General features: G+C 67.1%; 2 protein-coding genes across 2 annotated transcripts in view; both read right to left on the bottom strand.

Moving 5' to 3' along the window:
- The window catches only part of LOC110483891 (diacylglycerol O-acyltransferase 1-like), a 29532-nt gene extending 23904 nt beyond the window's left edge, over nt 1–5628 (bottom strand). The window contains exons 1-2 of the mRNA XM_077781454.1: nt 5450–5628; nt 262–349 (exon numbers count right to left, since the gene is read on the bottom strand). Of these exons, the coding sequence (XP_077637580.1) occupies nt 262–349; nt 5450–5628 (267 nt within the window). The remainder of the gene's footprint in view (nt 1–261; nt 350–5449) is intronic.
- Nucleotides 5629–7545: 1917 nt separating this feature from the next.
- On the bottom strand, nt 7546–25117 carry LOC110479458 (cytochrome P450 11B, mitochondrial-like). The gene is made up of 10 exons (XM_077781453.1): nt 24989–25117; nt 22135–22290; nt 19932–20131; nt 16135–17487; nt 15482–15537; nt 15126–15239; nt 12521–12717; nt 10815–10893; nt 8946–9137; nt 7546–7659 (listed from the first exon to the last, which is right to left on the bottom strand). Exons 1-10 carry the CDS (start codon nt 25105–25107, stop codon nt 7546–7548), a joined length of 2580 nt encoding a protein of 859 aa, XP_077637579.1. The 5' UTR covers nt 25108–25117.
- Nucleotides 25118–25751: the final 634 nt, after the last annotated feature.

The following is a 25751-nucleotide window of genomic DNA, read 5'->3' as shown; positions in this document are numbered from 1 at the left end:
CATTGGGGACATTGGGGGACATTGGGGACATTGGGGGGACATTGGGGACATTGGGGACATTGGGGGACATTGGGGGGACATTGGGGACATTGGGGGACATTGGGGACATTGGGGGGACATTGGGGACATCAGTGGGGACATTGGGGACATTGGGGGGACATTGGGGGGACATTGGGGGGACATTGGGGGACATTGGGGACATTGGGGACACACTGGGGACCCTGGGGGTGACATTGGGGACACGGGGACACGGGGACTCACCAGCATGACGACGCACCAGTTGAGCACCCCCCGGTAGTTGCTGTAGCCGCTGGCCGAGCTCAGCAGCGACTCCTGCACCTTGTGGCACCTGGGGACAGCCAGGGGACACGTGGGGACAGCTGGGGACACTTGGGGACACTTGGGGACACGTGGGGACACGTGGGGACACCTTGGGGACACGTGGGGACAGCAACGGGACACCTTGGGGACAGCGAAGGGACACCTTGGGGACAGCGAGAGACGGGGCAGACACCTTGGGGACACCTTGGGGACACCTTGGGGACACCTTGTGAGACCTGGGGACACCTTGGGGACACCTTGGGGACACCCTGTGGCACCTGGGGACAGCCACAGGGGACACATGGGGACACGTGGGGACACGTGGGGACACCTTGGGGACACGTGGGGACAGCAATGGGACACCTTGGGGACAGCTGGGGACACCTTGGGGACACGTGGGGACACTTGTGGACAGCGAAAGGACAGCAGGGGACACCTTAGGGACACCTTGAGGATACCGTGGGGACAATGAGGGATGGCTGGGACACCTTGGGGACAGGGGGGACACCTTGGGGACACCCTGGGGCAGTGAGGAGGACACCCTGGGGACATGCAGGGACACCTTGGGGACGGGGGGACAGCATGGGGACACCTTGGGAATGGGGGGGACACCTTGGGGACCCTGTGGGGACACCACAGGGACACCTTCGGGGACATCTTGTGGCACCTGGGGACGGGGGGACACCCTGGGGACACCCTGGGGACAGCGAGGGGACACCTTGGGGAGATCTTGGGGACACCTTGTAGCACTTGGGGACACGTGGGGACACCTTGGGGACACCCTGGGGACAGTGAGGGGACATGCGGGGACACCCTGGGGACAGGGGGGACACCCTGGGGACAGGGGGGACACCCTGGGGACACGCAGGGTCACCTGGGGACACCTTGGAGACACCTGGGGGACACTTGGGGACACCTTGGGGACACCTGGGGGACACTTGGGGACACGCAGGGACACCTTGGGGACACCTTGGGGACACCCTGGGGATGGGGGGACACCTTGGGGACAGCGAAGGGACAGCTTGTGGCACCTGGGGACACCTTGGGGACACCTTGGGGAGATCTTGGGGACACCCTGTAGCACTTGGGGACACGTGGGGACACCTTGGGGACACCTGGGGGACACCCCGGGGACAGGGGGACACCTTGGGGACAGCGAAGGGACAGCGGGGGACACCTTGGGGACACCTTGAGGATACCGTGGGGACAATGAGGGATGGTGGGGACACCTTGGGGACAGGGGGGACACCTTGGGGACACCCTGGGGCAGTGAGGAGGACACCCTGGGGACACGCAGGGACACCTTGGGGACGGGGGGACACCACGGGGACACCTTGGGAATGGGGGGGACACCTTGGGGACCCTGTGGGGACACCATGGGGACACCTTCGGGGACATCTTGTGGCACCTGGGGACGGGGGGACACCCTGGGGACAGCGAGGGGACACCTTGGGGAGATCTTGGGGACACCTTGTAGCACTTGGGGACACGTGGGGACACCTTGGGGACACCTGGGGGACACCCCGGGGACAGGGGGACACCTTGGGGACAGCGAAGGGACAGCAGGGGACACCTTGGGGACACCTTGAGGATACCGTGGGGACAATGAGGGATGGTGGGGACACCTTGGGGACAGGGGGGACACCTTGGGGACGGGGGGGACACCCCCAAACCCTCCCAGGGGTGAGGGGACACCCAAAGGGGTCCCCAAGGCTTGGGGACATCCCCGGGGGTGTGACACAGGTGACACAGGAGTGACAGAGGTGACAGAAAAGTGACAGAGGTGACACAGGAGGGGACACACAGGGACAGGACCCCCCAAAAGGGACCCTGGGGAGGTTTTGGGGGGCTCTGGGTGGGGAGGGGACACCCAGAGGGGTCCCCAAGGCTTGGGGACACCCCCGGGGGGTGACAGAGGTGGCACAGGTGACAGAAGAGGGGACAGAGGTGACGCAGGCAGGGACAGGGCGGTGGCAGCGCCAGCTCCGGGTCCAGAGTCCCCCCGATAAGATAGGGGTGATCAGGGGTAATTAACACTAATTAGGGGCGGATTAGGGGGGGCAGGGGTGGCACCAGGGTGACCTCTGACCCCTGGGGGTGGCCCTGGGCGGGATTGGGGTGGCCCTGGGGGGGTTTGGGGTGGCCCTGGGGGGGTTTGGGGTGACCCTGGGGGGGTTTGGGGTGGCCCTGGGGGGGTTTGGGGTGGCCCTGAGGGAGTTTGGGGTGGCCCTGAGCGGGTTTGGGGTGGCCCTGGGGGGGTTTGGGGTGGCACCGGGGGGGTTTGGGGTGGCCCTGAGCAGATTTGGGGTGGCCCTGAGCAGGTTTGGGGTGACCCTGGGGGGGTTTGGGGTGGCCCTGGGAGGGTTTGGGGTGGCCCTGGGGGGTTTGGGGTGGCCCTGAGCAGGTTTGGGGTGACTCTGAGCAGATTTGGGGTGGCCCTGAGCAGGTTTGGGGTGACCCTGGGGGGGTTTGGGGTGGCCCTGAGCAGATTTGGGGTGGCCCAGGGGGGGTTTGGGGTGGCCCTGGGCAGGTTTGGGGTGGCCCTGGGGGGGTTTGGGGTGGCCCTGAGCAGGTTTGGGGTGGCCTTGAGGGGGTTTGGGGTGGCCCTGGGCAGGTTTGGGGTGGCCCTGGGCAGGTTTGGGGTGGCCCAGGGGGGGTTTGGGGTGGCCTTGAGGGAGTTTGGGGTGGCCCTGAGCAGGTTTGGGGTGGCCCTGAGGGGGTTTGGGGTGGCCCTGGGGGGTTTGGGGTGGCCCTGGGGGGGTTTGGGGTGGCCCTGGGCGGGTTTGGGGTGGCCCTGGGCGGGTTTGGGGTGGCCCTGGGGGGGTTTGGGGTGGCCCTGAGCAGGTTTGGGGTGGCCCTGAGCAGGTTTGGGGTGGCCCTGGGGGGGTTTGGGGTGGCCCTGGGGGGTTTGGGGTGGCCCTGAGCAGATTTGGGGTGGCCCTGGGGGGATTTGGGGTGGCCCTGGGGGGTTTGGGGTGGCCTTGGGTGAGTTTGGGGTGGCCCTGAGCAGGTTTGGGGTGGCCCTGGGGGACAGAGGGACCCCAAAAGAGACAGGGGACAGTGGGCTCCCCTTGGGGACCCCAAATCAAGGACAGGGGACAGTGGGACCCCCTCGGGGACACGGGGGTAGTGGCACCGAGGGGACAAGGGGGTGGCAGCAGGGACATAGTGATGGGGACATGATGGGGACACCAGGGCGGTGGCACAGCGGGACACAGGGGGACACCTGGGTGGTGGCAGGGACACAGAGGGGACACGGAGGTGACACCGGGGCCGTGGCAGGGACACGATGGTGACACTGGGGCGGTGACAGGGACACGGGGATGGGGACACGGAGGTGACACCGGGGCGGTGACAGGGACACGATGGTGACACCGGGGCCGTGGCAGGGACACGATGGGGACACTGGGGCCGTGGCAGGGACACGGAGGTGACACCGGGGCGGTGACAGGGACACAGAGGGGACACGGAGGTGACACCAGGGCCGTGGCAGGGACACGATGGTGACACCGGGGCGGTGACAGGGACACGGGGATGGGGACACGGAGGTGACACCGGGGCGGTGACTGGGACACGATGGGGACACGGAGGTGACACCGGGGCGGTGACAGGGACACGGAGGTGACACCGGGGCGGTGACAGGGACACGATGGTGACACCGGGGCGGTGACAGGGACACGATGGTGACACCGGGGCGGTGACAGGGACACGATGGTGACACCGGGGCGGGCGGGGCCGTCCCGCGGCGCTGGCGGCGGTGTCGCAAGCGGGAGTGGCGGGGCAGGGTTGGGACATCGCCCCGGGGACACGGAGCGGGCACCGGGACAGGGGGCACCGGACACCGGGGGGGACACCGGGGGGACAGTGGGGACACCGAGGGGACACCGGGGGGACACGGGGACAAGGGACACCGAGGGGACACCGGGGGGACACCGGGGGGACACGGGGACAGGGGGCACCGGGACACCGGGGGGACACGGGGGGGACACCGGGGGGACACCGGGGGGACACGGGGACAAGGGGCACTGGGACACCGGGAGGTTTTTGGGGGGATCTCTGGGGGGTTTTGGGAGAGATTTTTGGATTTTTTTGAGGAATTTTTGGGGACTTGCGGGGCATTTTTTGGGAGTTTTTTGGGGGGCAGTTTTTGAAGGTCTTTGGGGCAGTTTTTTGGGGTTTTGGGGCTTTTTTTGGAAGGGTTTTTAGGGAATTTTTTGGGGTTTTTTTTGGGAGTTTTTGGGGGTTCTTTGGGGTTTTTTGGGGTTTTTTTGGGGACAGGGGGCACTGGGGGGAACACCCAGGGAAATGGGGGACACGATCATGGGGACCCCGGGGTGGAGGTGGGGGGGACCCAGAGGAACGGGGTGAGGGTGGGCGGTGCTTGGGGGTCCCCAGAGGGGAGCCCAAAACATGGGGAGGGGTCCCGGGGGTCCCAGGGCCAGCTCAGGGTGGGGGAGGGTCCCAAAGGACCCAAAATGAGGGCGGGAGCGGGTCCCTGGGGGTCCCAAACCCACCTGAGGGGGTCCCAAACCCTCCTGAGGGGGTCCCAAACCCTCCTGGGGGGGTCTCTGGGGGTCCCAAACCCACCTGAGGGGGTCCCAAACCCACCTGGGGGGGTCCCTGCGGGTCCCAGCCCCACCTGAGGGGGTCCCAGAGGGTCCCAAACCCTCTTGAGAGGGTCCCAAACCCTCCTGAGGGGGTCTCTGGGGGTCCCAAACCCACCTGAGGGGGTCCCAAACCCTCCTGAGGGGGTCTCTGGGGGTCCCAAACCCACCTGAGGGGGTCTCTGGGGGTCCCAAACCCACCTGAGGGGATCCCTGGGGGTCCCAAACCCACCTGAGGGGGTCCCAGACCCACATGAGGGGATCCCCGGGGGTCCCAAACCCACCCGAGGGGGTCCCAAACCCACCTGGGGGGGTCCCTGGGGGTCCCAAACCCACCCGAGGGGGTCCCAAACCCACCTGAGGGGGTCCCTGGGGGTCCCAAACCCACCTGGGGGGGTCCCAAACCCACCTGAGGCGGCCCCAGCCCCACCTGAGGCAGCCCCAGCCCCACCCCGCGCCCACCTCCCCCTCAGGGCTCCCCCTCCGGCCTGAGGGGGCGGCTCCGCTTGGCCGGGCCCCGTTACCTGAAGTCTCCGGCGGGCTCCTCGGCGCCGTCGCCATGTCCGGAGCGGGGCTCGGCTTTGGGGGGTCCCCCCCGCCGCCTGCGGGCGCCGCCGTTGCCCCGGGCGGGGCTGGGGGCTCGGGGGGCGCCGCCGCCCCCGGCCGGGCCCGCGGCCCCCGCGCTGCCGCCGCGCTCGCCCATCTGCGGCCGGCCCGCCCGCGCCCCGCCCTTTGAAACCTCGCACCGCCCCGCCCCCGCCCGCGAGCCAATGGCCGCGCGGGAAGCGCGCGATGGGCGGGGACGGCGGCCAATGGCAGGAGAGTGCGGGGAAAAAGGCGGCCAATCAGGAAGGGAGGCGGGGTTTGAGGGGGCAGCCAATGGGAGGGTGGGGAAGGGAAAGGGGCGGGGCCAGGGGAATGGGGGGATTTGGGGAATTTGGGGAATTTTGGGGAATTTGGGGGAAATTTGGGAATTTTGGGAAAAAATTTGGGGGATTTTGGGAAAAAATTTGGGGCCTTGGAGGATTTTGGGGAAATTTTGGGGGATTTTGGGGAGATTTGAGACATTTGGGAGGAAATTGGAGAATTTGGGGGGATTTTGGTGGGGAATTTGGGGAAATTTTGGGGAAAATTTTGGGGGAACTTGGGGGAATTTGGGAGAAATTTTGGGGGATTTGGGGGATTTTGAGGATTTGGGGGGAATTTGGGGCTAAACTGGGGGAATTTGGGGGATTTTGAGAATTTGGGGGAAATTTGGGGAATTTGGGGGGAATTTTGGAGGAATTGGGGAAATTTGGGGAATTTGGGGGGATTTGGGGGGAATTTTGGGGGAAATTGGAGAAATTTGGGGAATTTGTGGCAGTTTTTTGGGGAATTTTTGGAGGTTTTTGGGGGGATCTTTGGGGGATTTTGGGCAGATTTTGGGGAATTCTATTGGAAAATTTTTGGGGAATTTTAGGCAGATTTTTGTGGTTTTTGGGGCATCTTTGGGGGGTTTTGGGGCAAATTTTCGGGGAATTTTTGGAGAATTTTGGGGAAATTTAGGGGAGTTTTGGGGGTGGTTTTGGGGGGCTCTTTGGGGAAATTTTGGGCAGATTTTTGGGAATTTTTTTGGGAATTTTGGGGAGTTTTTGGGATTTTTTGGGGGGGATCATTGGGGATTTTGGGGCAGATTTTTGGGGTTTTTGGGGGAATTTTTGGAGTTTTTGGGGTGCCCCAGGCCCCCCCCCCTCCAAGCCGAGCCGACTCCGTGCCTGCGACGTGCCTTTATTGGGGGCCGGGAGTGCTGGTTTGCATACGATTTGCATGCGATTTACATGTCATTTGCATAACCCGCCCATCTCTCGCGGGGGGGTGTGGGGTCCTGCCCCTCCCCCACCCGGAGGATTTTCCCACGGTCCGGGGGGGGCTGGGGGGAGGGGCGGGGGGGAACCCCCGTGACCCCTGAGTGACCCCTGAGTGACCCCTGAGTGACCCCTGAGTGACCCCTGGGTGACCTCAGTGACCCCTAGGTGACCCCGTGACCTCTGTGTGACCCCAGTGTGACCCACCATGGCCCTGTGCCCCCTCAGTGACCCCGTGACCCCTAGGTGACCCCATGACCCTGGTGTGACCCCCGTGTGACCCCGGATGACCCTGTGACCCCCATGTGACCCCGTTATCCTCATGTGACCCTGTGACCCCCTGGCTGACCCCCGTGACCCCGTGATCCCTGCGTGACCCCATGTGACCCCGTGACCCCTGGATGATCCCCTGACCCTGTGGCCCCTGGCTGACCCCCGTGACCCCTGGATGACCCCGTGACCCCTGGCTGACCCCTGTGACCCACGTGTGACCCCCGTGATCTCCGGATAACCCTGTGACCCCAGAATGACCCCGTGACCCCAGCATGACCCCATTACCCCCGTGTGACCCCGTGACCCCTGCATGACCCCGGGTGACCCCGTGACCCCAATGCCCCTGCCTGACCCCAGCATGACCCTGTGACCTTGGCACGACCCCGTGACCCCAGCGTGACCCCATTGCCCCATGTGACCCCAGCGTGACCCCGTGTGACCCCGTGACCCCAGCGTGACCCCGTGACCCCCGTGTGACCCCTGGGTGACCCCGGGTGACCGGGTCAGGGCAGGGCGCGGAAGGTGAGCAGCGGCGCGCGCCGCGGCACCAGGATGAAGCGGAACGCCGTGCCGGGGTCCTCGGCGCTGGCCGCCTCCACCGAGAAGTTCCCCAGCACCTGCAATTGGGGCAAATCCCGCGGAATTCGGGAAAATTCCCCAGATTTTGGGGAAATTTGGGGGTTTGGGGGGGAAATTTGGGGGTTTTGGGGGGAAATTTGGGGGAAATTTGGGGGGAAATTTGGGGGTTTGGGTCCTCGGCGCTGGCCGCCTCCACCGAGAAGTTCCCCAGCACCTGGAATTGGGGCAAATTCCGCAGAATTTGGGAAAATTCCCAAGATTTTGGGCAAATTCGGGGAGTTTGGGGCAAATTCTGGGGATTTTGGGGGAAATTTGGGGGGGTTTGGGTCAATCCCAGAGGGTTTTGGTAAAATTCAGAGGGTTTGGGTCAAATCTTGGGGGTTTTGGGTCAAACCGAGGTTTGGGGCCAAGTCAAGGAGGTTTTGCGTCAAACCGAGGAGGTTTTGGGTCAAACCAAGATTGTTTTGGGTCAAATCTGGATGGTTTTGGATCAATCCAAGGTTTTGGGTCAAACCGAGGAGATTTTGGGTCAAACTGAGGCGGTTTTGGGTCAAAGTGAGGCAGTTTTGGGTCAAACCTTGATGGTTTGGGTCAAACCGAGGCAGTTTTGGGTCAAACCGAGGACGTTTTGGGTCAAATCTTGATGGTTTTGGGTCAAACCGAGGAGGTTTTGGGTCAAACCGAGGCGGTTTTGGGTCAAACCGAGGAGGTTTTGGGTCAAACTGAGGAGGTTTTGGGTCAAACGGAGGAGATTTTGGGTCAAACCAAGGTTTTGGGTCAAACCAAGGCGGTTTTGGGTCAAACCGAGGACGTTTTGGGTCAAATCTCGATGGTTTTGGGTCAAACCGAGGAGGTTTTGGGTCCAACTGAGGAGATTTTGGGTCAAACCAAGGTTTTGGGTCAAACCAAGGCGGTTTTGGGTCAAACCGAGGAGATTTTGGGTCAAACCGAGGAGGTTTTGGGTCAAACCGAGGAGATTTTGGGTCAAACCGAGGCGGTTTTGGGTCAAACCGAGGCGGTTTTGGGTCAAACCCAGGCGGTTTTGGGTCAAACTGAGGTGGTTTTGGGTCAAACCGAGGAGATTTTGGGTCAAACCGAGGAGATTTTGGGTCAAACCGAGGCGGTTTTGGGTCAAACCAAGGCGGTTTTGGGTCAAACCGAGGCAGTTTTGTCTCGCCCCACCCCTCCCTGCATCAACCCAACCCCTGAACCTCCCCCGCGTCGTTTCTCCCAACTGCGACCCCGCTGAGCGAACCCCCCGGCCGGTGGCGTCCCTCCCGCCCCCCGCCGGGCCCGGGGCCGTTTTTCGGGACCCCCGACTCACGTGGACGAGGAAGAGCATCATCTGCGCCTCGGCCAGGCGCCGGCCGATGCACTGGCGCGCGCCGAAGCCGAAGGCCAAGGCCTTGAAGGCCGTGGCGTCCTTGGCCAGCCAGCGGCGCGGCGCGTAGCGCTCCGGCTGCGCAAACACCTCGGGGCAGCGGCCCATGGCGTACAGCGCCACCTGGCACAGCGTCTGCGGGGCCGCCGCGTCACCGGGGGCGCCGGGGGGCGCCGGGGGGCACCGGGGGGCACCGGGAGTCAATGGGAGTCACCGGTCAATGGGAGTCACCGGGAAGGACCAGGGGGCACCGGGGGGCACCGGGAGTGACCAGGGGGCACCGGGGGGCACCAGGGGGCACCGGGAGTGACCAGGGGGCACCAGGGGGCACCGGGGGGCACCGGGAGTGACCAGGGGGCACCGGGGGGCACCAGGAGGCACCGGGAGTGACCAGGGGGCACCAGGGGGCACCGGGGGGCACCGGGAGTGACCGGGAGGGACCGGGAGGGACCGGGAGTGACCAGGGGGCACCGGGGGGCGCTGGGGGCACCGGGAGGGACCGGGAGGGACCGGGAGGGACCGGGAGTGACCAGGGGGCACCGGGAGTGACCAGGGGGCACCGGGGGGCGCTGGGGGCACCGGGAGGGACCGGGAGGGACCGGGAGGGACCGGGAGTGACCAGGGGGCACCGGGAGTGACCAGGGGGCACCGGGGGCGCTGGGGGCACCGGGAGGGACCGGGAGTCAATGGGAGTGACCGGGAGTGACCAGGAGGCACCGGGAGTGACCAGGGGGCACCGGGGGGCACCGGGGGGCACCGGGAGTGACCGGGAGGGACTGGGAGTCAATGGGAGTCACCGGGAGTGACCGGGAGTGACCAGGAGGCACCGGGAGTGACCAGGGGGTGCCAGGGGCACCGGGAGGGACCGGGAGGGACCAGGAGGGACCGGGAGTGACCGGGAGTCAATGGGAGTGACCAGGAGTGACCAGGGGGCACCGGGGGGCACCGGGAGTGACCAGGAGTCAATGGGAGTGACCGGGAGTGACCGGAAGTCACCGGGATGTCCGGCCCAGCGCTGACCCCACCAGGCCGAGCCAAGACTTTGGGTCAAGCCAAAACCCAGGCAAAGACTTTGGGGTCAAGCCAAGACCTCATTGGGCCAAGCCAAGAGTTTGGGCCGAGCCAAGGTTTTGGGTCAATCCAAGATTTTGGGTCAATCCAAAACCTCGTTGGGCCAAGCCAAGACTTTGGACCAAGTCAAGACCTCATTGGGCCAATCTAAGACCTTGGGTCAATCCAAGACCTCGTTGGGCCAAGCCAAGACTTTGGGTCAATCCAAGACCTCGTTGGGTCAATCCAAGAGTTCGGGTCAATCCAAGACTTTGGGTCAATCCAAGACTTTGGGTCAATCCAAGACCTCATTGGGTCAATCCAAGACTTTGGGTCAAGCCAAGACCTTGGGTCAAGTCAAAACCCAAGTCAAGACCTTTGGTCAAGGTTAGACTTTGGGTCAAGCCAAGAGTTTGGACCAAGCCAAGACTTTGGGTCACTCCAGGACCTCATTGGGTCAAGCCAAGACTTTGGACCAAGCCAAGACTTCTGGTCAAGCCAGAAGCTTTGGGTCAAGCCAAGACCCCGTTGGGTCAAGCCAAGACCTTGGGTCAATCCAAGATCTTGGACCAAGCGAAGATTTTGGGTCAATCCAAGACCTCATTGGGTCAATCCAAGACTTTGGGTCAATCCAAGACCTCATTGGGTCAATCCAAGACTTTTGGTCACCCCATGACCCCCCCGTGACCCCGTGACCCCCCCGTGACCCCCCCGTGACCCCCCGTGACCCCGTGACCCCCCGTGACCCCGCGCGGCGCTCACCCCCTTGGGCACGCGGTAGTTGTGGAGCACCACGTCGGTGGCCGGGTAGCGCTGCACCGTGATGCCCACCGGGTACAGCCTGGGGGGAATCGGACCAGTATAAACCAGTATGGACCAGTAAAAACCGGTATGGACCAGTATAAACCCGTACAGACCAGTACGGACCAGTATGGACCAGTGTGGACACCCAGTCCCTCCCAGTTCCCTCCCAGTTCCCTCCCAGTCCATCCCAGTCCCTCCCAGTCCCCCAGTCCCTCCCAGTCCCTCCCAGTTCCCTCCCAGTCCCTCCCAGTCCCTCCCAGTCCCCCAGTCCCCCCAGTCCCCCCAGTTCCCTCCCAGTCCCCCCGGTCCCCCCAGTCCCTCCCAGTCCCTCCCAGTTCCCTCCCAGTCCCTCCCAGTCCCATCCCAGTCCATCCCACTCCATCCCAGTTCCTCCCAGTCCCTCCCAGTCCATCCCAGTTCCTCCCAGTTCCTCCCAGTCTCTCCCAGTCCATCCCAGTCCCTCCCAGTTCCCTCCCATTCCCTTCCAGTCCATCCCAGTTCCCCCCCCGGTCCCTCCCAGTTCCCTCCAGGTCCCTCCCAGTCCCCCCAGTCCCCCAGTCCCCCCAGTCCCCATTCCCAGTCCCCCCAGTCCCCCAGTCTCCCAGTCCCCCAGTCCCCCCAGTCCCCCCGGTGTCCCCCAGTCCCCCAGTCTCCCAGTCCCCCAGTCCCCCCAGTCCCCCAGTCCCCCCAGTCTCCCAGTCCCCCCAGTCCCCCAGTCCCCCAGTCCCCCAGTCCCCCCAGTCTCCAGTCCCCCCAGTCCCCCCAGTCCCCCCAGTCCCCCCAGTCTCCCAGTCCCCCCAGTCCCCCCAGTCCCCCAGTCCCCCCAGTCCCCCCAGTCCCCCAGTCCCCCCAGTCCCCCCAGTCCCCCCAGTCCCCCCAGTCTCCCAGTCCCCCCAGTCCCCCAGTCCCCCCAGTCCCCCCAGTCCCCAGTCTCCCAGTCCCCCAGTCCCCCCAGTCTCCCAGTCCCCCAGTCCCCCCAGTCTCCCAGTCCCCCCAGTCCCCCCAGTCCCCCCAGTCCCCAGTCCCCCCAGTCCCCCCAGTCCCCCCAGTCCCCCCAGTTCTCCCAGTCCCCCCAGTCCCCCCAGTCCCCCAGTCTCCCAGTCCCCCAGTCCCCCCAGTCTCCCAGTCCCCCAGTCCCCCCAGTCTCCCAGTCCCCCCAGTCCCCCCAGTCCCCCCCAGTCCCCCCAGTCCCCCAGTCTCCCAGTCCCCCAGTCCCCCCAGTCTCCCAGTCCCCCAGTCCCCCCAGTCTCCCAGTCCCCCCAGTCCCCCCAGTCCCCCCAGTCCCCCCAGTCCCCCAGTCTCCCAGTCCCCCAGTCCCCCCAGTCTCCCAGTCCCCCAGTCCCCCCAGTCTCCCAGTCCCCCCAGTCCCCCCAGTCCCCCCCAGTCCCCCCAGTCCCCATTCCCAGTCCCCCAGTCCCCGTTCCCAGTTCCCCCAGTCCCATTCTCCCCAGTTCCCCAGACCCCGTTCCCAGTCCCCCCGGTGTCCCCGGTGTCCCCGGTGTCCCCGTCCCCCCGGTCCCCCGGTGTCCCCAGTCCCCGTTCCCAGTCCCCCCGGTCCCCCGGTCCCCCCGGTGCCCCAGTCCCCCCGGTCCCCATTCCCAGTTCCCCAGTCCCCGTCCCCCCCGTCCCCCCGGTCCCCCCGGTCCCCCCGGTGTCCCGCGCACCGGAGGGTCTCTTTGATGGCCGCCCGCAGCAGCGGCAGCGCCCCCAGCAGGTCGGGCAGGGGTCGCGCCCCGCCCGCGCCGCCCCCGGGGCCGCCCCCCGGCGCCGCCCCCGCCGCCCGCAGCTCGTCCCGCAGCTCCCGCTGCACGGCCGGGTTCCGGCCCAGCTCGAACAGCGTGAACAGCAGCGGGATCGCCGTCTGGGGGGGGACAGTGAGAGACCCCCGGGACACCCCAAAATACCCCCGGCTCCAAAATCCCCAAAAAACATCCCTTAGACCCCCCCGGGACCCCCGGCTCGAACAGCGTGAACAGCAGCGGGATCGCCGTCTGCGGGGGGGATAGTGAGAGACCCCCGGGACACCCCAAAATACCCCCGGGACCCCCCAAAACACCCCCCGGGACCCCCGGAACCGCCGGGACCCCCAAAACATCCCCAGCTCGAACAGCGTGAACAGCAGCGGGATTGCCGTCTGGGGGGGGACACACCTGAGAGACCCCCCGGGACCCCCGGAACACCCCCGGCTCCAAAATCCCCAAAAACCATCCCTTAGACCCCCCCGGGACCCCCGGCTCGAACAGCGTGAACAGCAGCGGGATCGCCGTCTGGGGGGGGGACACACCTGAGAGACCCCCCGGGACCCCCCGAGACACCCCCGGGACCCCCGAAACACCCCCGGGACCCCCCGGCTCCAAAATCCCCAAAAAAACATTCCCGGGACCCCCAGCTCGAACAGCGTGAACAGCAGCGGGATCGCCGTCTGGGGGGGGACAGTGAGAGACCCCCGGGACACCCCAAAATACCCCCGGGACCCCCCAAAACACCCCCGGCTCCAAAATCCCCAAAAAACATCCCTTAGACCCCCCCGGGACCCCCGGCTCGAACAGCGTGAACAGCAGCGGGATCGCCGTCTGGGGGGGGGGATACACCTGAGGGACCCCCCGGGACACCCCAAAATACCCCCGGGACCCCCGAAACACCCCCGGGACCCCCCGAAACACCCCCAGCTCGAACAGCGTGAACAGCAGCGGGATCGCCGTCTGGGGGGGGGGACACACCTGAGAGACCCCCCGGGACACCCCGAAACACCCCCGGGACCCCCGGAACACCCCCGGGACCCCCCGGCTCCAAAATCCCCAAAAAAACATTCCCGGGACCCCCAGCTCGAACAGCGTGAACAGCAGCGGGATCGCCGTCTGGGGGGGGGACAGTGAGAGACCCCCCGGGACACCCCAAAATACCCCCGGGACCCCCGAAACACCCCCGGGACCCCCCGGCTCCAAAATCCCCGATAAACCCCCCGGGACCCCCCCAAAACATCCCCAGCGTGAACAGCAGCGGGATCGCCGTCTGGGGGGGGGGATACACCTGAGGGACCCCCCGGGACCCCCCAAAATACCCCCGGGACCCCCCAAAACACCCCCGGCTCCAAAATCCCCAAAAAACATCCCTTAGACCCCCCAGGGACCCCCAAAACACCCCCAGCTCGAACAGCGTGAACAGCAGCGGGATCGCCGTCTGGGGGGGGGACAGTGAGAGACCCCCCGGGACACCCCAAAATACCCCCGGGACCCCCGAAACACCCCCGGGACCCCCCGAAACACCCCCTGGACCCCCAAAACACCCCCGGGACCACCTCCACGAAACCCCGGCTCCAAAATCCCGGATAAACCCCCCCGGGACCCCCCAAAACATCCTCGGGACACCCCAAACACCCCCGGAACACCCCCAAACCCCCCCGGGACCCCCCGGGACCCCCCCAAACCCCCCCGGGACCCCCGGAACACCCCCGGGACCCCCGGAACACCCCCAAACCCCCCGGAGCCCCCCGGGACCCTCCCCGTTCTCTCCGGTTCCCCCCGTGCCCCCCCCACCCCAAAGCCCCTCCGGGTGCCCTCTCCGGTTCCCCCCGGTTCCCCCCGGTGTCCCCGCCGTTCCCCCCCCGCTTTTCACCGGTGTTCCCCCGGTGCCCGTCTCGGTGTCCCACCCGTTTCTCCCCACCCCGTTCCCCCCGTTCCCCCCCCGGTTCCCCTCCGGTGCCCCTCACCGTGTCCCCACCCCGGTTCCCCCGTTCTCCCCCCGGTGCCCCTCACCGTGTCCCCACCCCGGTTCCCCCGTTCTCCCCCCGGTCCCCGGTTTCCCCCCCGTTTCCCCGTTCCCCCCCGGTATCCCCGGTCCCCCCGGTTCCACCCCCGGTCTCCCCCGGTATCCCCGGTTCCCGGTATCCCCGTTCCCCCGGTGCTCACTGTGTCCACGCCGCCCGCGGTGAACTCGGTGCCCCCCCGGTCTCCCCGTTAGCCCCGGTTCCCGGTACACCCCGGTTCCCGTTCCCCCCCGGTATCCCCATTCCCCCCCGGTATCTCCGGTTCCCGTTCCCCCCCGGTATCCCCGGTCCCCCGGTGCTCACGGTGTCCACGCCGCCCGTGGTGAACTCGGTGCCGCCCCGGTATCCCCGTTAGCCTCGGTTCCCCGGTCCCCCCGGTATCCTCGGTTCCCGTTCCCCCCCGGTCCCCCCGTTCCCCCCTGGTATCCCCGGTTCCCGGTTCCCGTTCCCCCCGGTATCCTCGGTTCCCATTCCCCCCGGTATCCCCGGTTCCCGGTGCTCACGGTATCCACGCCGCCCGCGGTGAACTCGGTGACGTTGGCTTTGATGTTGGGGAGGGGGAGGTGCCCCTGCAGCAGCAGCTCCGCCAGGACCCCCTCGGGACCCCCCGGGACCCCCCCGGCACCGGCACCGGCACCGGCACCGGCACCGGCCCCGGGCCCGGCCCGGCAGAACTCCCGGTAGATCCGCTGGATGCTCTCGTCAGCTGCGGGACGGGCGAGTCAGACCGGGGGGCACCGGGACCCCCCCGGAACCCCCAGAACCCCCCCGGGACCCCCTCGGGACCCCCCGGGACCCCCTCGGGACCCCCCGGGACCCCCCGGGACCCCCCGGGACCCCCCGGCACCGGCACCGGCACCGGCCCCGGGCCCGGCCCGGCAGAACTCCCGGAGATCCGCTGGATGCTCTCGTCAGCTGCGGGACGGGCGGGTCAGACCGGAGGGCACCGGGACCCCCACCCCGAATTTGGGGGGTCACAATTGGGGGGGGGCACCGGAACCCCCCGGGACCCCCTCCGGGACCCCCCCGGTACCGGCAGAACTCCCGGTAGGGGGGCACCGGGACCCCCAGACAGAGCCCCCACTCCCAAATTTGGGGGGGTCCCAATTGTGGGGGGGGCACCGGGACCCTCCACTCCCAAATTTGGGGGGGTCCAAATTGTGGGGGGGGCACCGGGACCCCCGCCCAGAGCCCACCCAAAAAGGGGGAGGGGTCCCAAAAATTGAGGGGGGGTCTAAAAAGTGAGGAGGGGTCCCAAAAATTGGGGGGGACCTCAAATGAGGGGGGGGTCCCACGGGTGGGGGTCCCAAAAGGGGAAAATTTCCACGGGTGGGGAGTCCCAAAAATTGGGGGGATTCTAAAAAGGGGGAGGGGTCCCAAAAATTGGGGGGGGTCTCAAAAGGGGGGAATTCCCACGGGTAGGGGGGGGTCCCAAAAATTGGGGGGGGGGGCATCCCAAAAGTGGGGAATTCCCATGGGTGGGGTTCCCAAAAATTGGGGGGGGGGTCCCACGGGGGCGGGGGTCCTGGGTGTGGGTGGGTGTCCCGGGGGTGGGTGGGGGTCCCGGGGGTGCCCCGTGGGTGGTCCCGTGGGTGGGGGGGGGGGTCCCGTGGGTGTGTCCCGGCGGGTGTCCCGTGGGTGTGTCCCGGGTGGGTTCCCGTGGGTGGGCGGGGGTCCCGTGGGTGGTCCCGTGGGTGGTCCCGCGGGTGGGTGGTCCCGTGGGTGGTCCCGGGTGGGTTCCCGCGGGTGGTCGGGGGTCCCGTGGGTGGTCCCGCGGGTGGGTCGGGGTCCCGTGGGTGTCCCGCGGGTGGGCGGGGGTCCCGGGGGTGGTCCCGTGGGTGGTCCCGCGGGTGGGCGGGGGTCCCGTGGGTGGTCCCGGGTGGGTGGTCTCGCGGGTGGGCGGGGGTCCCGGGTGTGTCCCGGTGGGTGTCCCGGGTGGGTGGTCCCGCGGGTGGGCGGGGGTCCCGGGGATGGTCCCGTGGGTGGTCCCGCGGGTGTTCCCGCGTGGGTGGTCCCGCGGGTGGTCGGGGTCCCGTGGGTGGTCCCGTGGGTGGTCCCGGGGGGTGTCCCGGGGTGTGCCCCGTGGGTGGTCCCGTGGGTGGGTCCCGGGTGGGTTCCCGCGGGTGGGCGGGTGTCCCGGGGGGTGTCCCGGGGTGTGCCCCGTGGGTGGTCCCGTGGGTGGGTCCCGGGTGGGTTCCCGCGGGTGGGCGGGTGTCCCGGGGGTGGTCCCGTGGGTGGTCCCGTGGGTGGTCCCGTGGGTGGTCCCGTGGGTGGGTCCCGGGTGGGTTCCCGCGGGTGTGCGGGGGTCCCGGGTGGGTCCCGTGGGTGGTCCCGTGGGTGGTCCCGTGGGTGGTCCCGTGGGTGGGTCCCGGGTGGGTTCCCGCGGGTGTGCGGGGGTCCCGGGTGGGTCCCGTGGGTGGTCCCGCGGGTGGGCGGGGGTCCCGTGGGTGGTCCCGTGGGTGGTCCCGCGGGTGGGTGGGGGTCCCGTGGGTGGTCCCGCGGGTGGTCGCGTGGGTGTTCCCGCGGGTGGGCGGGGGTCCCGCGGGTGGGCGGGGGTCCCGTGGGTGGTCCCGTGGGTGGTCCCGCGGGTGGGCGGGGGTCCCGGGTGGGTTCCCGCGGGTGGGTTCCCGCGTGGGTGTTCCCGCGGGTGGGCGGGGGTCTCACCGTGCTGGAAGATGGTGTCCCAGGCGCGCAGGTGGCGGCGCCAGAGCGGCGCGGGCAGGCGCAGCAGCGGCGCGGGCAGGAAGAGCAGCGGCAGCGTGGTGCGCAGCATCTCCTCCAGCGCCCCCAAAAACCGCTGCGCGCCCCCCGAGCCCGGCCCCCCCAGCAGCCCCAGCCGCTCCCCGTACAGCGCGTAGCTGCTGGCTGGGGGGACACGGGGGGCCGCGTCAGCCCCCCAAATTCGGGACGGGTGGGGAGGGGTCCCACACCCCCGTTGGGCAGCCCGGTGTCAGTCCCCGGGGTGTCCCCCCCTCCCCATGGGGGTTTTGGGGGTCCCAACCCCCCAATCTGCTCAGTCTGCCCCCCCTCAGCCCCCCAAATTCGGGACGGGTGGGGAGGGGTCCCACACCCCCGTTGTGCAGCCCGGTGTCAGTCCCGGGGTGTCCCCCCCTTCCATGGGGTCCCCTGCAGTCACCAGGGTGTCCCCCCCTTCCATGGGGGTTTTGGGGGTCCCAAACCCCCCCAATCTGCTCGGTCTGCCCCCCCTCAGCCCCCCAAATTCGGGACGGGTGGGCAGGGGTCCGACACCCCCGTTGTGCAGCCCGGTGTCAGTCCCGGGGTGTCCCCCCCCCTCCCAGGGGTCCCCTTCAGTCCCTGGGGTGTCCCCCCCTCCCCATGGGGGTTTTGGGGGTCCCAACCCCCCCAGTCTCCTGGGTCTGCACCCCCTCAGCCCCCCAAATTCGGGACGGGTGGGGAGGGGTCCCACACCCCCGTTGGGCAGCCCGGTGTCAGTCCCCGGGGTGTCCCCCCCTTCCATGGGGTCCCCTGCAGTCACCAGGGTGTTCCCCCCTCCCCATGGGGGTTTTGGGGGTCCCAACCCCCCCAGTCTCCTGGGTCTGCCCCCTTCAGCCCCCCAAATTCGGGACGGGTGGGGAGGGGTCCGACACCCCCGTTGGGCAGCCCGGTGTCAGTCCCGGGGTGCCCCCCCCTTCCATGGGGTCCCCTTCAGTCCCTGGGGTGTGCCCCCCACTTCCATGGGGGTTTTGGGGATCCCTTTAAGTCCCTGGGGTGTCTCCCCCTTCCATGGGGGTTTTGGGGGTCCCTTTAAGTCCCTGGGGTGTCTCCCCCTTCCATGGGGGTTTTGGGGATCCCAACCCCCCCAGTCTGCCCCCCCTCAGCCCCCCAAATTCGGGACGGGTGGGGAGGGGTCCCACACCCCCGTTGGGCAGCCCGGTGTCAGTCCCGGGGTGTCCCCCCCTTCCATGGGGTCCTCTTCAGTCACCAGGGTGTCCCCCCCTCCCCATGGGGGTTTTGGGGGTCCCTTTAAGTCCCTGGGGTGCTCCCCCCCTCCCAGGGGTCCCCTTCAGTCCCCGGGGTGTCTCCCCTCCCCATGGGGGTTTTGGGGGTCCCAACCCCCCCAATCTGCTCGGTCTGCCCCCCCTCAGCCCCCCAAATTCGGGACGGGTGGGGAGGGGTCCCACACCCCCGTTGTGCAGCCCGGTGTCGGTCCCGGGGTGTCTCCCCCTTCCATGGGGTCCCCTTCAGTCCCCGGGGTGTCTCCCCTCCCCATGGGGGTTTTGGGGATCCCAACCCCCCCAGTCTGCACCCCCTCAGCCCCCCAAATTCGGGACGGGTGGGGAGGGGTCCAACAACCCCGTTGGGCAGCCCGTGGTCAGTCCCGGGGTGTCCCCCCCTTCCATGGGGGTTTTGGGGGTCCCAACCCCCCCAATCTGATCGGTCTGCCCCCCCTCAGCCCCCCAAATTCGGGACGGGTGGGCAGGGGTCCCACACCCCCGTTGGGCAGCCCGGTGTCAGTCCCGGGGTGTCCCCCCCTCCCAGGGGTCCCCTTCAGTCCCGGGGTGTCCCCCCCCCACCTCCAAGGGGTTTTGGGGGTCCCAACCCCCCCAATCTCCTGGGTCTGCACCCCCTCAGCCCCCCAGATTTGGGGTGGGGAGGGATCCTGTTATAGCGCCCCCCCCTCCTTCCCAGGGGGGTCCCATTGTCACCCCCCCCACCCATCCCCTGGGGGTCCCTGGGGGTCCCACCCACGCCCCTCTCCCGGTCCCGGGGGCCCTGGGGGTCCTGGTGTCGCCCCCCATCCCTGGGTGTCCCGGGGTCCCATTGCCATCTCCATCCCTGGGGGTCCTGGGTGTCCGGGGGGTCGCAGGGGTCCCATTGCCACCCCCCCATCCCTGGGGGTCCCGCGGGTACCCAGGGGTCCCGGGGGTCCCATTGCCACCCCCCATCCCTGGGGGTTGCGGGGGTCCCGTGGGTCCCGGGGGTCCCGGGGGTCGCAGGGGTCCCAGGGGTCCCATTGCCACCCCCCATCCCTGGGGGTCCCGGGGGTCCCGTGGGTCCCGTGGGTCCCGGGGTCGCGGGGGTCCCGGGGTCGCGGGGGTCCCGTGGGTCCCGTGGGTCCCGGGTGTCCCGGGAGTCCCGGGGGTCCCGTGGGTCCCGAGGGTCCCGTGGGTCCCGGGTGTCCCGGGAGTCCCGTGGGTCCCGTGGGTCCCGTGGGTCCCGAGGGTCCCGGGGCTCCCGTGGGTCCCGGGGGTCCCGTGGGTCGCAGGTGTCCCGGGGGTCCCGCGGGTCCCGGGGGTCCCGGGTGTCCCGGGGGTCCCGGGTGTCCCGGGGTCCCGGGGGTCGCGCACCCTCGAGGGTGAAGCGGAAGAGCAGCGGGTGGGGGTCGATGGTCAGAGCCCCCCCGGGGGCGGCGCGGACGCGGCTCCGCAGGGCCCGGGCGAAGTCGCGGGCGACGGAATCGAGCAGCGGCAGGAACCGGCGGGCCCCGGCCGGGGCCAGCACGGCTCGGTTCAGCGCCAGGCGGTCCGAGCGCCACGCGGGGCCGTTCCTGCCCGAAATCACCCGAAATCACCCCAAAATCACCGAAAAATCACCGCAAAAATCAGCCCAAAATCAGCCCAAAATCGGGTCAGGGCCAGCACGGCTCGGTTCAGCGCCAGGCGGTCCGAGCGCCACGCGGGGCCGTTCCTGCCCGAAATCAGCCAAAATCAGCCCAAAATCAGCCCAAAATCAGCCCAAAATCAGCCCAAAATCAGCCCAAAATCGGGTCAGGGCCAGCACGGCTCGGTTCAGCGCCAGGCGGTCCGAGCGCCACGCGGGGCCGTTCCTGCCCGAAATCAGCCCAAAATCACCGAAAAATCACCGCAAAAATCAGCCCAAAATCAGCCCAAAATCACCGCAAAAATCAGCCCAAAATCACCGCAAAAATCAGCCCAAAAATCAGCCCAAAATCACCGCAAAAATCAGCCCAAAATCAGCCCAAAATCACCGCAAAAATCAGCCCAAAAATCAGCCCAAAATCACCGCAAAAATCAGCCCAAAATCAGCCCAAAATCGGGTCAGGGCCAGCACGGCTCGGTTCAGCGCCAGGCGGTCCGAGCGCCACGCGGGGCCGTTCCTGCCCGAAATCAGCCAAAATCACCCCAAAATCAGCCAAAAATCACCACCAAAATCAGCCCAAAAATCAGCCCAAAATTGGGTCAGGGACAGGGGAGGGACAGTGCCCATCCCAGTGCTCCCAGTGCCCATCCCAGTGCTCCCAGTGCCATCCCAGTGCCCATCCCAGTGCTGCCGGTGCTCCCAGTGCCATCCCAGTGCCATCCCAGTGCCCATCCCAGTGCTCCCAGTGCCCATCCCAGTGCCCATCCCAGTGCCCATCCCAGTGCCATCCCAGTGCCCATCCCAGTGCTCCCAGTGCTCCCAGTGCCCAGCCCAGTGCCATCCCAGTGCTCCCAGTGCCCATCCCAGTGCCCATCCCAGTGCCCATCCCAGTGCCCATCCCAGTGCCATCCCAGTGCCCATCCCAGTGCCATCCCAGTTTGCCCAGTGCCATCCCAGTGCCCTCACAGCAGGAAGAGCCCGCAGCGGTGGGCGCGCAGGCTGCGGTGGGCGCTCCAGGCCGCGATGCCCATCCCAGTGCCCATCCCAGTGCCCATCCCAGTGCTCCCAGTGCCCATCCCAGTGCCATCCCAGTGCCATCCCAGTGCCCATCCCAGTGCCATCCCAGTGCTCCCAGTGCTCCCAGTGCCCATCCCAGTGCTCCCAGTGCCCATCCCAGTGCCATCCCAGTGCCCATCCCAGTGCTCCCAGTGCCCATCCCAGTGCCATCCCAGTGCTCCCAGTGCCCATCCCAGTGCCCATCCCAGTGCCATCCCAGTGCCATCCCAGTGCCATCCCAGTGCCATCCCAGTGCCTATCCCCGTGCTCCCAGTGCCATCCCAGTGCTCCCAGTTCCATCCCAGTTTGCCCAGTGCCCATCCCAGTGCCATCCCAGTGCTCCCAGTGCCCATCCCAGTGCCATCCCAGTTTGCCCAGTTTGCCCAGTGCCCTCACAGCAGGAAGAGCCCACAGCGGTGGGCGCGCAGGCTGCGGTGGGCGCTCCAGGCCGCGATGCCCATCCCAGTGCCATCCCAGTGCCATCCCAGTGCTCCCAGTGCCCATCCCAGTGCCATCCCAGTGCTCCCAGTGCCATCCCAGTGCTCCCAGTGCCCATCCCAGTGCCATCCCAGTGCTCCCAGTGCCATCCCAGTGCTCCCAGTGCCATCCCAGTTTGCCCAGTGCCATCCCAGTGCCCTCACAGCAGGAAGAGCCCGCAGCGGTGGGCGCGCAGGCTGCGGTGGGCGCTCCAGGCCGCGATGCCCATCCCAGTGCCATCCCAGTGCCCATCCCAGTGCCATCCCAGTTTGCCCAGTGCCCATCCCAGTGCCCTCACAGCAGGAAGAGCCCGCAGCGGTGGGCGCGCAGGCTGCGGTGGGCGCTCCAGGCCGCGATGCCCATCCCAGTGCCATCCCAGTGCCATCCCAGTTTGCCCAGTTTGCCCAGTGCCCTCACAGCAGGAAGAGCCCGCAGCGGTGGGCGCGCAGGCTGCGGTGGGCGCTCCAGGCCGCGATGCCCATCCTGCGGGGGAAGGGCCCCTCTGCCCGCAGCAGCTGCGCCGCGTCCTCGGGCAGCAGCACGTTCACGCAGTCCAGGGAGCCCACGCGGTCCCTGCGCCCAAAAACACCAAAAATCACCCCAAAATCACCCCAAAAACAGCCAAAATCACCCCAAAAATCACCCCAAAATCACCTCGAAAACATCCCCAAAAATCACCTCGAAAACATCCTGAAAATCACCCCAAAAATCACCCCAAAATCACCTCGAAAACATCCCAAAAATCACCCCAAAAATCACCCCCAAAATCACCCCAAAACCAGCCAAAATCACCCCAAAAATCATCCCAAAATCATCCCCAAAACCGGGGGGACACGGGGTCAGGGGGTTCACGCAGTCCAGGGAGCCCACGCGGTCCCTGCGCCCAAAAACACCAAAATTCACCCCAAAAATCACCCCAAAATCACCTCGAAAACATCCCCAAAATCACCCAAAAATCACCCAAAAATCACCCCAAAAACCGCCAAAATCACCCCAAAAATCAGCCCAAAATCACCTCGAAAACATCCCAAAAATCACCCAAAAATCACCCCAAAAATCACCTCGAAAACAGCCAAAATCACCCCAAAAATCATCCCAAAATCATCTCCAAAACCGGGGGGACACGGGGTCAGGGGGTTCACGCAGTCCAGGGAGCCCACGCGGTCCCTGCGCCCAAAACCACCAAAATTCACCCCAAAAATCACCCCAAAATCACCCCAAAATCACCCCAAAAATCACCCCAAAATCACCTCAAAATCACCCCAAAATCACCTCAAAAATCACCCCAAAAATCCCCCAAAAATCACCTCAAAAATCACCCCAAAAATCACCCCAAAATCACCTCGAAAACACCCCAAAAACACCCCCAAAAATCCCCCCAAAATCACCCCAAAAATCACCCAAAAATCACCCCAAAACCGGGGGGACACGGGGACAGGGGGTTCACGCAGTCCAGGGAGCCCACGCGGTCCCTGTGCCCCAAAACCACCAAAATTCACCCCAAAAATCACCCCAAAAATCACCCCAAAAATCACCCCAAAAATCACCCCAAAAATCACCCCAAAATCACCCGAAAAGCAGGGGGACACGGGGTCAGGGGGTTCACGCAGTCCAGGGAGCCCACGCGGTCCCTGCGCCCCAAAAACACCAAAATTCACCCCAAAAATCACCGAAAAAACCCCCAAAAATCACCCCAAAAGTGGGGGGACACGGGGTCAGTGTCCAGGGAGCCCACGCGGTCCCTTCGCCCCAAAAACAGCCAAAATCACCCCAAAATCACCCCAAAAATCACCCCAAAACCACCCCAAAACCGGGGGGACACGGAGTCGGTGGGGTACACCCGGCCCGGGCACCCCAAAACCGGGGACCCCCCCTCAGTGGGACCCCAAAACCGGGGGGGCAGCAGGACCGGTGGGGTCCCACCACGCTCGGGGGGCTCGGGAGATTTTGGGGGTCCCCTGTGCCCCTCCCCAGGGTCCCCCCGCCCCGGGAATTTTTGGGGGTCCCCCTGTCCCCCCTCCCCGGTGACCCCAGGGCGGTTTTGGGGGTCCCCAGGGCGGTTTTGGGGGTTTCCTGAGCCCCCTCCCCAGGGTCCCCCCTCCCCGGTGACCCCAGGACGGTTTTGGGGGTCCCCTGTGCCCCCTCCCCGGGGTCCCCCAACCCCGGGAATTTTTGGGGTCACTTTTCCCCCCTCCCCTGGAATTTTTGGGGTCACTTTTCCCTCCTCCCCGGGAATTTTTGGGGTCACTTTTCCCCCCTCCCCGGGAATTTTTGGGGTCACTTTTCCCCCTCTCCCGGGTGTCCCCCAGTCCCGGGAATTTTTGGGGTCACTTTTCCCTCCTCCCCTGGAATTTTTGGGGTCACTTTTCCCCCATGTCCCGGTGTCCTCCACCCCGGGAATTTTTGGGGTCACTTTTCCCCCCTCCCCTGTGTCCCCCCAACCCCGGGAATTTTTGGGGTCACTTTTCCCCCCTCCCCTGTGTCCCCCCAGCCCCGGGAATTTTTGGGGTGCCCTCCCGGCCCCCGGGGGGGTCCCCACCTGTAGACGGGCCCGAGGCGCCGGAAGCCCCCCGGGGGTCTCCTGCGCCCCCTCCCCAGTGTCCCCCAGCCCCAGGACGTTTTTGGGGTCACTTTTCCCCCATGCCCCGGTGTCCCCCACCCCGGGAATTTTTGGGGTCACTTTTCCCCCATGTCCCGGTGTCCCCCAGCCCCGGGAATTTTTGGGGTGCCACCTGTAGACGGGCCCGAGGCGCTGGAAGCCCCCCGGGGGTCTCCTGCGCCCCCTCCCCAGGGTCCCCCAGCCCCGGTGACCCCAGGGCGGTTTTGGGGTCACTTTTCCCCCCTCCCCTGTGTCCCCCCAGCCCCGGCAATTTTTGGGGTCACTTTTCCCCCCCTCCCCTGTGTCCCCCCAACCCCGGGAATTTTTGGGGTGCCCTCCCGGCCCCCGGGGGAGTCCCCACCTGTAGACGGGCCCGAGGCGCTGGAAGCCCCCCGGGGGTCTCCTGAGCCCCCTCCCCAGGGTCCCCCAGCCCCGGGAATTTTTGGGGTCACTTTTTTCCCCATCCCCGGTGTCCCCCCAGCCCCGGGAATTTTTGGGGTGCCATCTGTAGACGGGCCCGAGGCGCTGGAAGCCCCCCGGGGGTCTCCTGCGCCCCCTCCCCAGTGTCCCCCAGCCCCAGGACGTTTTTGGGGTCACTTTTCCCCCCTCCCCTGTGTCCCCCAGCCCCGGGAATTTTTGGGGTGCCCTCCCGGCCCCCGGGGGGGTCCCCACCTGTAGACGGGCCCGAGGCGCTGGAAGCCCCCCTCCATGCGGCGGTGGAAGTCCTGGAAGCCCCCCCGGCCCCAGAGGCTCAGCAGGTTCAGCCAGCGGCTCCGCCCGGCCCGCGGCATCTCCTCGAAGGGCCGCGGGCCCCCCGATCTGCGGGAGACCCCCGAGCTTGGGGAGACCCCCGAGCCTGGGGAGACCCCCGAGTTTGGGGAGACCCCCGAGCCTGGGGAGACCCCCGATCTGCGGGAGACCCCCGAGTTTGGGGAGACCCCCGAGGCTGGGGAGACCCCCGAGTTTGGGGAGACCCCCGAGGCTGGGGAGACCCCCGAGGTTGGGGAGACCCCCGCGCTTGGGGAGACCCCCGAGGCTGGGGAGACCCCCGAGGCTGGGGAGACCCCCGAGTTTGGGGAGACCCCCAAGCTCAGCGCCCGCCGCGCCCCCCGGCCCCACAGCCAGCCCGGGGCTGCCATGGCTGCGGGACCCCCTTTATCTGCCGGGACCCCCTTTATCTGCCGGGACCCCCTTGGATCTGCCGGGACCCCCCCCTCTTTTATCTGCCGGGACCCCCTTTATCTGCCGGGACCCCCCCCCCTTTTATCTGCCGGGACCCCCTTTGATCTGCCAGGACCCCCTTTGATCTGCCAGGACCCCCTTTATCTGCCGGGACCCCCTTTGATCTGCCAGGACCCCCTTTATCAGCCGGGACCCCCTTTGATCTGCCAGGACCCCCTTTGATCTGCCAGGACCCCCTTTATCTGCCAGGACC

This window comes from Lonchura striata, chromosome 1, assembly GCF_046129695.1.
Source record: "Lonchura striata isolate bLonStr1 chromosome 1, bLonStr1.mat, whole genome shotgun sequence".
In the NCBI taxonomy this organism is placed as follows: domain Eukaryota; kingdom Metazoa; phylum Chordata; class Aves; order Passeriformes; family Estrildidae; genus Lonchura; species Lonchura striata.
Note: the sequence above shows the minus strand (reverse complement) of the source record. Positions and strands in the feature narration are given on the sequence as shown.

Bases quoted from the DNA above. Each gene is read 5' to 3' on its own strand.
- LOC110479458 (XM_077781453.1), bottom strand. From the start codon at position 25,107: ATGCCGCGGGCCGGGCGGAGCCGCTGGCTGAACCTGCTGAGCCTCTGG. The intron at 20,132-22,134 runs GTGAGGGCACTG...GATTTCGGGCAG, and splicing joins CGCTGCGGGCTCTTCCTGCT to GAACGGCCCCGCGTGGCGCT. The intron at 7,660-8,945 runs GTGAGTCGGGGG...CCCCAATTGCAG, and splicing joins TGATGCTCTTCCTCGTCCAC to GTGCTGGGGAACTTCTCGGT.